We start from the raw sequence: 11,788 nt of genomic DNA on the forward strand, positions 1-11,788 counted from the left end.
GTCCGTGTAATTATTTCGGGTAGAGCTAGCCATGTGGGCGGCCGGGTGCCGGGACGCAGCCCGCCGCTCCTATTTCTACATTTTGATGAGCAACTCAAACCAGTCTGCATATGGCCTTACAATCCTCTTCAAGCAAACAATTCCTGGGAAGAGGGCAGCTTTCTTAGAGAAACAAAAGAACGTGGTAAAAAGACGAAGAGACGGATGGGCACATCCATGGCATTGGAGAGGTGTGGCTGACACTCTGTTCTAGTGAGAAGGCTAGCAACCCCTGCAGAATTCACTGTGTGTTTAATGATCGGTGCTCATAAAATAGCTCCCTACAAGAAGGTAAGAATAGGATATAAAACATAAAAAAAAAAAACCCAACAACATGGGTACAATGGTTCGGCTAAGATCCAACTTGTTGCTTGAACAGGGTTATGCTCTTGGAAAGAAAGACCTAACTCAGAGCGAGTATTCCATGCTTTAGGAGGCTGGGGCTGGGACAGAGTTAGATTTTCTTATTTTTACTCTTTGACCTTCCAATCTACAGAAGATTACTACTTGTTCTTAGAAGCAAGCTCTGCTATTTTAAAATGGACAAAGTATAACATTCTACCTAAGTCAACATCTAATTAAAATGTCCTTCCTGTCACCTCTCACCAGATGACCTTAAAACAAGGAAGGTGGCATGATGCAGCCTAATGTGAACGTGGGGGTGGTTCTGGAGCCAGGTAACACTGGGTCTGAATCTGGACCCTGCAGTTGGATTGAAGGTAACCTCTTTTGACAGCCTATTCTGCTGCAGCAATGGGACAATGATACCCACCCATGCCCTTTTGGAAAAGAAATCTGTCTTCTTTCTTTTTTGCTTTTCTCCTACAGCATGATTAAGGTCAATGAGAAGAACGTATGAGTTTCCAGAACACACTTTGGGCTGTTTTCTGAGCGGAACAAAGGAGGCTAGGTAAATGTCCACTCTTTTCTATCTTTCGAGCTCTCTCCACAAGAACTGAGCTAGACTTTGGAGTGGCCACGGCTTGCTGGCTTTCTTTTTTGGTCCACTCCTCATATGCTCTATTCCTTTTGGTAGTAGAAGTCAGGCTTAAAAGCTGTTCCATTATCTAAGGGCCAGTGGCTCATCCAATTGGGGACCAGACCGTGAGGCAAACTGATTTTCTGGCTGGTCATATCTGGGTCTGTTTTTTCCTTTGTCACGGACAACTCTGCTCTCAGTACCCTTTACTTACAGAGCGCTAGTGAGAACCTGCCATTCAGCTATCAGTATGACACACTGACAGACAGCTCAGCATAGGTTAAAGAACTCTCTACAGGGTGCAAACCTGGGCATTTTCTAAGGCCTCTGAATGCAGAATCTCAGGTTTTCTTCTTTGGATGACGATTTTCCTTGGTGGACCTTTTATGAGGCACAACTAGGGGCAAGATGAAGCTCATCATCAACATGACACCGTGATGACATGATGTCATCAACATGACACCCTGTGTAATGGTCTTCCACATCAGTAAGAAGATTACATAAGAAAACGTATGGACAAATACTTTTATTGTGCTCCCGGCCACTAAGTAGCAGCTGAAATCTGATGTAAAATACAATCTGGTATTTCCTTTTTCTACCATCTATACAGCATAGGGTAGAAATTCTCCCAAAAACCAGGCATGACCAATGCAGTGTATCAGAGAGTAGGTTTGTCTCCAGGAGAATGATTCTGGAAGTGAGCAGTGGGCTGCTGAGTGCGATCTACACATGGGATTCCAAGACTTCTCTATACTTCATGCTATAAGCTGCAATTCTGCTTCATCACCCACCAACAGAACAAGAGAAAACAAGCCAGGAAAACTCTGCCAGGTTTATCTATGATTCTTCCTTAAATCTTTACAAATGTGAAATTTTGAATTTATGTTCTTTTTAAGATGATGATTTGCAGGCTTTGTGCTTTCTTGACACAATACAGTCTTTCCATAAAAAAATAATGGTAAGTCGTTATTAGTCATTTCCTGAAGTCAGGATGCATTGGTTGATAGTTAACATCAGCAACTCTACCATGGTAACATACTCTCCTTGTCTGAAGAGAAAATGAAGTTAAGAGAGATATAGGGTCGGATGGTGATAGTACACACCTTTAATCCCAGCACTTGCGAGGCAGTGGCAGCGGATGTCTATGAATTTGAGGCCAGCCAGAGCTACACACAGAGAAACACATCTCGAAAAACTAAAAACGAGAGAGAGAGAGAGAGAGAGAGAGAGAGAGAGAGAGAGAGAGAGAGAGATACCTATGTATAGGAACAGGGTTTAGTAAAGCAAAATCTGCATATTGCTTGGAAAGTATGGTTGCATTTGAAAGGACAGCAAGGGCTTTTCTCTCATAGCATCCGCGAAAAGGATGCACAAGGGGTTTTCTAGGAATCCCTGCCAGGAGGTGAGTTTCCCCTTGTAACTCTCATAACACTGGCCCTGACACTAAATGACTTATTCAGAACACAGTAGAAATGTGACAGCCCACTGAATTTAGGGAAGAACCATTCAGTCCAGCACAAGAGTCTTCCTGCTCAGGACTGACAGTCTAGTGCAATAGGAAAGCTCTTAGGCCAGGAGACTTGGCTTTTGATTCTGGTTTGGTAACAACAGCTGCGGATTTCCTGGCAACAACTACAGATTAAGGAAAATGCTAGGGCTGTACACATACCCTAAAGGTCACTGTTACCACACTGGGATCTAGGCTGTTCATATACTGTCCTATTTATATCTTAGGTCATTTACTCTCTGTCATTTCTTATGGCTACATGAGTTGTATGGTATCGGGTATGCAGTCTATATATTTCAACACTAATGTCCAGAAATACTGCCAGTAAACAGAACGATCTGTGTACGCTGTACAGCATTTCAAGGGAGTGACTGCTGTTAGTATTGTTTTAGGGCATGACAAATGGATTTTCAATTAGATACTAACTTTTCAATAATGGTAATATCATCCTACAAGTGAGTCCAGACAGGCAACATTCAGGTTCAAATCACGATTCTGTTCCATCCAGTTTTTGGTTCTTTCCTGGGAAATTGTTACTTGGGTTTTACCCCCCCCCCCCCAGTGACATCTGATATCAGCATTTAAATCACATGAAATGAAGATGGTGAGGTTTCATTTCTTGTTTCTAATTTTTCTAACCTCCAAGAGGGTTCTGGTTTTGCTGATTATTCTGCAACTTCCAGGTTCTCTCCAGATGTGAGCAAAATTGCTTACTTGGTTGAGAGGCTTGTACTCACTTGATGAAGTACTTGATTCCATCTGCTGTGTAAGCTTCCTCCCACCCGTAAGGTAAGCCTAGAGTGAAAGGAAACCAGAAATACATTTAATAAGATGATGAAGATTTTCTGGACACCAACCTCCCCCATGCTGACAATTATCTGAGTGCATTTCCTGCACAAAATTATTTTCTTGAAAGGCAGAATTAAGACAATTCAGATGCGCTCTGGCACTCAGCATCTTACAACGCAATAAATAAAGTCCCGAACAGTTAACAATCTGCTTTAGCAGCAATAACTGGATTATGACTTATCATTTACATGTGGTGAACGTTTTTGTCAGCAGGATTCACACAGAAATTGGTGTTTGCAGCGGATGGTTCTTGCCCGGAGGCAGAAGGATGGACAAGATGGCCTCTGCTTGTCTATTCTGGCTCAAAGTTTCTTTAATTGGCTCCCTTTGCATTCCTTCGCTCAGCTCCACAGGGAACTGGGCATGAGTGCCAGATCAGCAGGGGTTTGAAAAGCAGCTTTTGGACAAGACAAGATTCCTTATTAAGTTTGAAAGTTTAGTAAAGTGATTTACAATGGATGGTGGCATTTTCTTTGTTAATTAAGAATTTTGTGCACTGACATAAAGGGCCAAACAATTTGCTAAACTTAGCTTCCATTTCTGTAATGAGATTGAAAATAGTTAGCTAAAAAGAATGAAGTAAGCAGGCAACATAGGGGCATATATTATATAGGAGTTCTGCTCTCTCTCTCTCTCCTCATTTAATATCCATTTACTGAGGTTTCAACCCACGGCTTATGTATCCACTTATTTGTGTTGTACTACTGAGCTACAATCTCTTCTTTTTAGGGGTAAGGTCTTACTCGATTGCAAGGTTGGACTTGGGCTAATTCTGTAGCCTAGGCTTGAGACCCTCTTACTTCAGTCTCCTAACTAGTTGGAATTAAAGGTCTATGTCAGCGGGCATTTCCTTACATCTAGATTGTGGGTAGCATCTCTTTAGACTGCAATGGTTTCTACCCATTCTGCTCTATCACTGGGTTATATCTTATATATTGCTATTGCTAAAAAGTTTAACTGACCTTTCCAGTAAGCTCTATGACACTGGGTTATCACCACCCCTTTGTTGGGTATAAGATACATTAATATGTTGAAAGAAAAAAAAGGGTTGCATTACTCAGGTAGCCCGAGTCTTAACAACAAATACTAGACTTTTATTCCTTCAGGTATCAGCAAGGGGGAGAATAAACATGCAGGGAAAGCTTAACAATATGGATGAAATAAAACTTTGCCTCATTACTATTTTAATTCTTAGAGAATATATTTCCTTGAGAAGAGGGTATTATGCTGTGTGTGTGTGTGTGTGTACACATGAGTGTGAGTTTGTGTGTGTCTGTGTGTTTAAGAAAAAGAAACAAAAGACTTTAATTTATATTGATTCCAGTCTGAGACTGTAGGCCAAAATTTTATACCTATCTCTTCCATACATCAACAAAACTATCCTGGGTTCTCTACCCTCTCTTCATGAATATATGTCTACTTTTAGTAGTGGTCAGAGCTTCTGAGAACTCAGTACAAGCAAAGCTCTTGACATCCCGTGACACAGGAAGTGATATCCTGTGCATGTGTTCTTTCATGTCCACCGATCAGCCATGATACACTGTTGCTGCCCTACAAGACCGCGTTGATTTATTTTTCTCTCTACACTTTCTGCATTTTTTTTTAAAAATAGCTAAGTTCATCTGACAGTGATGAGGCCCTTTCCCTCCAAGGAAGACTGTGACTGTGAGGACCTGGCTTATGTGACAGAAGCACTCTGATTAGTTTTTGGGAAAAATAGCAAGCTACTGAGGACGTGGAGAACTGCCGTGATGTGACTAAGGTTTTTGCTTGCTAGGTGAATTGTTTGACTGGCACAATTCCATCTGTTCCTCCAATTCTTGGAGTAACAGGCATTTTTTAATGAAGTAGAAGAAAGAGGTACACTTTAATGATGGTCTTTTTTTATTAAAAAGTTTTAGACTTCATCATGGTTTGTGTGTGTGTGTGTGTGTGTGTATGTGTGTGCGCGCGTGCAGGATGTGTGTGGGGGGGGGCTTGCACACAAAGCATACACTGAGGTCAGAGGCCAGCTTTGTGGCATTATCTCCTTCCACCTTTATGTGGGTTTTAGAGGCTGAACTCAGGTCATTAAACTTGCATGGGAAACCCTTTACCCACCAAGTGACCTTGTCAGGCCCAACACGATCAACTTAAACATGAGTTGGCCGAGAACTCATTTTCTGAGCTCTAAAGAATACATTTATACCACCCCTTTAGACACAAGGGATATTGGAGAAAAGGATACAAAGACTGTGAGAGGTAAAAGATAGGGAGAACAGCTACAAAAAAGTCACTTTCTGGGAAGACAGAGTCAGTACAAGAAGAAATATGGCAGCGGTGGGTACTTGCATTGGGTTCACATAAGAATGGTCCATCCACAATCAGATGTAAGAGGACTCAGGGAACCCTACCCTTCATGGTTGAGCTATTCACTAAGACAGATGAGGGTGGGGGTGTCACTGCCTTCTGTTGCATACCCACTGATGACCCCATCTGGTTCTAGTGGGCAGTTTTAATCCAGTGATAATACAGATGGCCCTAGTTAAACAAAAAAACACCCCAAAAGTCATGATTATAAGGAAGGGACTATAGGGAATGGGGAGAGGTATTGATAAGAAAGGGGAAACACTAGATAGTGTGGGGAAGAGAATAATCAGAGTCTATTATATATATGTATAAGATTGTCAAATAACATGACTAATAAAAATTAAAATGATATTTTCTGCCATGAAAAACTAAGTTCCTAATTTTTAAAAGATCAAAGTTTCATAACAACATCATCTGTAAGTAGAACTGGAGACTAAGCCGTCATTAATCTCCCTGTTGTATCTCAGCAATAGAAACACAATCACTATCTAATGTAAAGACAGACATACAAATAGCCAACTTCACATGAAACAGCTCTTTTGGTATTTACAAATACATGATTATGATATAGTTGGTTTTCAATGGTAATGATTTTATTTATTCACGACGATGATTTGGAAGTAATTAGAACATAAATACTTTGAAATAATCATTATTGTTACATATAAAAATATAGTTATCTAGTTACAAAATCTTCACAGACTTGTAAATATACGATGTTTCTAATTTTTCTTTTCATATTTTTTAAAAACTGTTATTGACAGCTCCAAGCACCTTGCAATTGTTTCTGATTGAAAGGGTTTGTCTGTGAGTTCTCAGATAGCATTCTTTCCGCCAGGGATCATCTGTTTCTAATCAAAAACTTCATGGTGACGACTCCAAAATCTGCATGAGTGTCTTGCCAGAGTGAATGTCTGGAACATATTGAACTTAGAATCCTGGCTGTGCCCTAAAACTCAACGTATAAAAATTCAAACTCATCATGTGTCCACACAAAACGATTTCCTTTGTTTCCCCAGAATCATCACCACAGATTCTCTGTTATGTTTCCCCAAGTACTAATTTATTAAGTATCTATTGATTATTATGTGTCCAGACTTTTGCTCGGGTGTTCAATACATAATGATGAAAAATAAACATGGACCTTGATCTCACAGAGCTTTAAAACTAAGGATGAGGATGCAGCTCGGTCAGTAGACCGTTTGCCTAGGACACCAAAGCCCTGGCTTTGTTCCCCAGCACCATCGTATAAACAGGGACTGGGTGTGGTGGTGCATACCTATAATCACAAGACTGGAGAGCTAGAGACAAGACAAACAAGAGTTCAAAGACATGCATGGCAGCATAGGGAGTTTGAAGCCTATCTAAGACCATGTCTCAAATATAAACAAAACCCTCAAAAAACAAAACAAAAATCGCACACAACCCAAACGACTTGCCCCCCCCCCCACAATCATAAACAAGCACATAAGTACAAGAATAAGTTCAAGTAGTGTAGCGAGAATAGGACAGGTGAGAGAGGAACTCAGCTTCAGGACGGAGGAAGAAGTGCAGACCAGTGAGACACTGTCAGCAGGGCTTTCCAAGAGGCTGCGGAGGGAAAGCGCAGACCTGGGTGAGAACACCGCAGGTAGATGGAGCACAGCCACATGGCTGGCACTCTGAGAATCAGGAAACTGCTCCCTCTGTACAAGCGCAAAAAGATTCTGCTGGAAACATTATTACATGGAGATTTGCAGGCTGCAGCAGGATTGTATGGGACTCCCCTCCCCTTCTCCATTCCCCTCGCCATGCTTCTTTTTTGAGACAGCTTCTCAAAGCCTTAGCTGACCTTGAACTGGAGAAGATGTGCTCAAACTGAGAATGAAGAACCTGTAAGGGAATGCTGTCCCATTATACTTGTGGAAAGGCCACATAATCTAAAAGACTTTTTTTTTTTTTTGGAGATCCATCAAAGCCCAAGGTTTTTACCTGACTGGATTTCAAGGGAAAGTAAGTCCTGCAAGGAGAGAAGGTGCACACACTCACTGGAGACAAAGTATTGCCAGGAACATGGCCAAAAAGGCAATGGACATTAATCCATACATCTGGGAGCCCTAAACACAAGCACAGTTGTCCTCCTGAAACAGTTCTTGCCCCCAAGACTTGTCAGGGATACTGTACCCATGATATCTCAGCAGTATGGCTGCATGAACAGGACCTGCATGATGGTAACACTAGCTGATATGGCAATGTGGGTGATGGGAATTTCACAAGGCCTCATCCAGATGAAGAGCTACAGTCAATGGGGTGAGAGCTATGGTCAAATTTTATACCTACGGGTATAAAAGTATGTATTCAGAATACAGCAATGCTCCCATTTGTTTGAATATCGCGTGCAGAAGGTGGGTGATTTCATTTGTTGAGGCTTGGAATCCTGTTAAATGATGTGGTGTAAAGAAGGAAGGCCAAGTGAGCTTAGGGGACTGTGAGAAAGACTGGAACAATGGACCATAGCCTTTCCATGGAGAGAGAAGACAAGGGGACTGGGAGCTGGGGTAGTAGACAGTCTTGGTGAGGATGATCACTGTGTAGTAAGCTTCAAAGAGTTCTGAGTGAGTCAGCACGATGTTCTTGCTGCCAAGATTCACAGTGGGCAGCGAGGGGCTGATGTGGGAGTCCCCTCTGTGTGCTGTGATTACCATTAATGAATAAAGAAACTGCTTTGGAGCGATAGCAAGGTAGAACTTAGGTAGGTGGGGAAAACTAAACTAAATGCTGGGAGAAAGAAGGGCAGAGTCAGAGAGAAGCCATGTAGCCCTGCTGGAGACAGACACCAGAACTTTAGCCTGTTAGCCAAAACCACGTGGCAATACATAAATTAACAGAAATGGGTTAAATTAATATGTAAGAGTTAGCCAATCAGAAGTTAGAGCTAATAGAGCAAGGAGTTATTTAATTAATATAGTTTCTGTGTGATTATTTTGGTTTCTGGGCAGCCAGGAAACAAACAAGCATCCTCATCCAGGGGTTTGGTAAGGACGGCACAGAAAACACTGACAAAATGAACTGAAAGGTAACGGTGAGGGACTCTGATGGAGAATAGCAGGAGCTGGGACAGAGTTAAACGGAGACAGAGTGAAACTGGACAGGAAGTCTCTACTAGACTTTAACAAAGCCAGGTTCATTTGAAAATCTCTAGTATCTCCAGGTTCCGGCTATAACGAATAATGCTGCTATGGACACTGTTGAGCAAGTGTCCTTGTAGTATGATTGAATATCCTTTAGGTATATGCCCAAGAGTGGTATTGCTGGGTCTTGACATAGATTGATCTCTAATTTTCTAAGAAACTGCCATACTGATTTCCAAAGTGGCTATATAAGTTTGCACTCCCACCAGCAGTGAAGGAGTGATCCCCTGACTCTATATCCTCAGTATTTTTGATCTTAGCCATTCTGACAGGAGTAACTGACAGGGGGACATGGTAACTCGGCACCATTTTGATTTGCATTTCCCTGATGGTTAAAGATGATGAGCACTTCCTTAAATGACTTTTGGCCATTTGAGAGTCTTCTGATGAGAGTTCTCTGTTTAGCTTTGTACCCCACTTTTAAATCGGATTGTTTTATACTTTGATGTCTAATTTCTTGAGTTCTTTATATATTTTGGAGATTAGCCCTCTGTCAGATGTGGGGTTGGTGAGGATCTTTTCCCATATTGTAGGCTGTCATTTTGTCTTATTTACCATGTCCTTTACCTTACAGAAGCGTTTCAGTTTCAGGAAGTCCAATTTACTGACTGTTTCTCTCAGTGTCTGTGCGACTGGTGTTATATTTAGGAAGTGGTCTCCTCTGTCAATGAGTTCAAGGCTACTTCCCACTTTCTCTTCTATAGAAATAACCTAGATGCCCCTCAACTGAAGAATGGATAAAGAAAATGTGGTACATTTAAACAATGGAGTATTACTCAGCTATAAAAAACAATGCCACCATGAAATTTGCAGGCAAATACATGGGATTAGAAAAAACATCCCGAGTGAAGTTACCCAGACTCAGAAAGAAAAACACGGTATGTACTCACTCATAAGTATATATTAGACTTAAAGCAAACAATAACCAGAATACAATCCACAGCTCCGGAGAAGCTAGGTAACAAGGAAGACTCTCAGAGTGACACATAGATCACCCTGGGGAGAGGAAGGGAGAGGAGAACACGATGGAATGAGATAGTCAAGAGGGAGAGGGATGGAGTGGGAGAGAAATGAAAGAGATAATCTTGATAGAGCCACTGTGGGGTTAGGGAGAAACCTGGTGCTAGGGAAATTCCCAAGAATCCACAAGGATGACCCCAGCTAAGATGTCTAGCAACAGTGGAGAAGGTGCCTGAATTGGCCTTTCTCTGTAATAAGAGGTGAATACCCCAACTATCATCATAGAACCTTCACTCAGTAACTGACAGAACCAGATGCAGAGATCCACAGCCAAGCACCAGGCCGAGCTCCGGAAATCCAATCAAAGAGAGGAAGGAATAAATATAAGAGCAAGGGAGGTCAAGATCATGATGGAGAAATCTACAAAGGCAGCTGAACCAAGCTCGAGGAAACTCAGGAACCCTAGACCGACAGCTGTGGAGATTCTGTGGAACCGAACAAGTCCCTCTATATGTGGGAGACAGTGGTGAAGCTTGGACTATCTGAGGAGCACCTGGCAGTAGGACCAGGATCTATCCCTGGTGCATGAACTAGTTCACTGGAGCCCCATTCCCTATGGTGGGATGCCATCCTCGGCCTTAATGTAGGGGTTCTGCCCCAACTTAATGTGCCAGACTTTGCTGACTTCCCTTGGGAGCCCATACCCATTGGGAGGAGTGGATGGATGAGGAGTGAGCTGGTGGGTGAGGCGTGGGGGGTGCATCAGGAAGGGTAGAAGGGAGAACTGTTTCTGGAATGTAAAATGAAATTAAAAAAGAATTGCCGGGTGGTGGTTATGCACACCTTTAATCTAAGCACTCGGGAGGCAGAGGCAGGTAGATCTCTCTAAGTCTGAGGCCAGCCTAGTCTACAGAGTGAGTTTCAGGACAGCCAAAGCTCTTACACAGAGAAACCCTGTCTCAAAAAACCAAAAGAAAAGCTCTAGTGTCATCATCATCCCAAGGAGACTCAACCTGTAGCGTAGGACATCCCAGGAAGGGAAGAAAGGGAAGAGGGAGGGGAAGGGATGGTTCGAGGGAGGGAGGGAGGGAGGAGGGGAGGGAGAGATCTTGAATTAAATAGACAAAGTTTTACTAAATATTATGGCATCCATTACATTCCAGGAATTTTTTAATTGATTTTGAATCAGAAAAGCTAAGTCCACATGTACTGCTTTTGACTCTAAGTTGAATAAGGTGGTAATAACTGTGTAGGACTTCAGCTTTCTCATTTATATGAGTAATGATCTTAGTTATCCTGCTAGCTGTGGTGTTATCATGAGACTTTTATTAGTTAATACATAATGATACAATTATATGCAAAAGGAGGCCATTGTTATTAATGGCAACAAAACAGGAGCTTCTTCATTGCCCACGATTCCATGTATACATCTAACACAGGAAAAACTTAAATACCTATGGGGTGAATTTTACTAAGAGGAAGTCATACTTTTCCACAGTCCTTTCTTCAGTGTAGGGAATTACACAGTCTCTGCTTCACTGCTGTGCTGCCAGCTAACGATACGATTGCCATCGCCGACACCGGCATTCCCTCACTAAAGCGTTATTCTGTTTCCACAGCCTCAGCCTCGGCACTGCTAACAGCTGATAGCAACATGATTAAATAATACTCCTGAACTCACCAGAACAAGAAGAGAAAGAGAATCCCAAACATCCCAATCTATGCCTTACTGTACTAAACAATGATCTCCTAAGTGAAAATGAACTAGATTCTAGATTTAAAGACAAAATGGTCTGACAGGAATCTCAAGGTCCAAATCAGGAGCAGAAGGAGGGGGAGCATGAGCAAGGAACTCAGGACCGCGAGGGGTACACCCACACACTGAGACAATGGGGATGATCCTTCGGGAATTCACCAAGACCAGCTAGCCTGGGT

The 11,788-nt window shown here is 42.2% G+C and overlaps 1 protein-coding gene across 1 annotated transcript in view; it reads right to left on the reverse strand.

The window, feature by feature from the left end:
- Nucleotides 1-11,788, reverse strand: part of Stxbp4 (syntaxin binding protein 4) — a 166,100-nt gene that overhangs the window by 22,319 nt on the left and 131,993 nt on the right. The window contains exon 17 of the mRNA XM_005350526.3: nt 3,263-3,320. Coding sequence (XP_005350583.1) covers nt 3,263-3,320 — 58 coding nt within the window. The remainder of the gene's footprint in view (nt 1-3,262; nt 3,321-11,788) is intronic.

Source organism: Microtus ochrogaster, chromosome 7 (assembly GCF_000317375.1).
Source record: "Microtus ochrogaster isolate Prairie Vole_2 chromosome 7, MicOch1.0, whole genome shotgun sequence".
NCBI lineage: Eukaryota > Metazoa > Chordata > Mammalia > Rodentia > Cricetidae > Microtus > Microtus ochrogaster.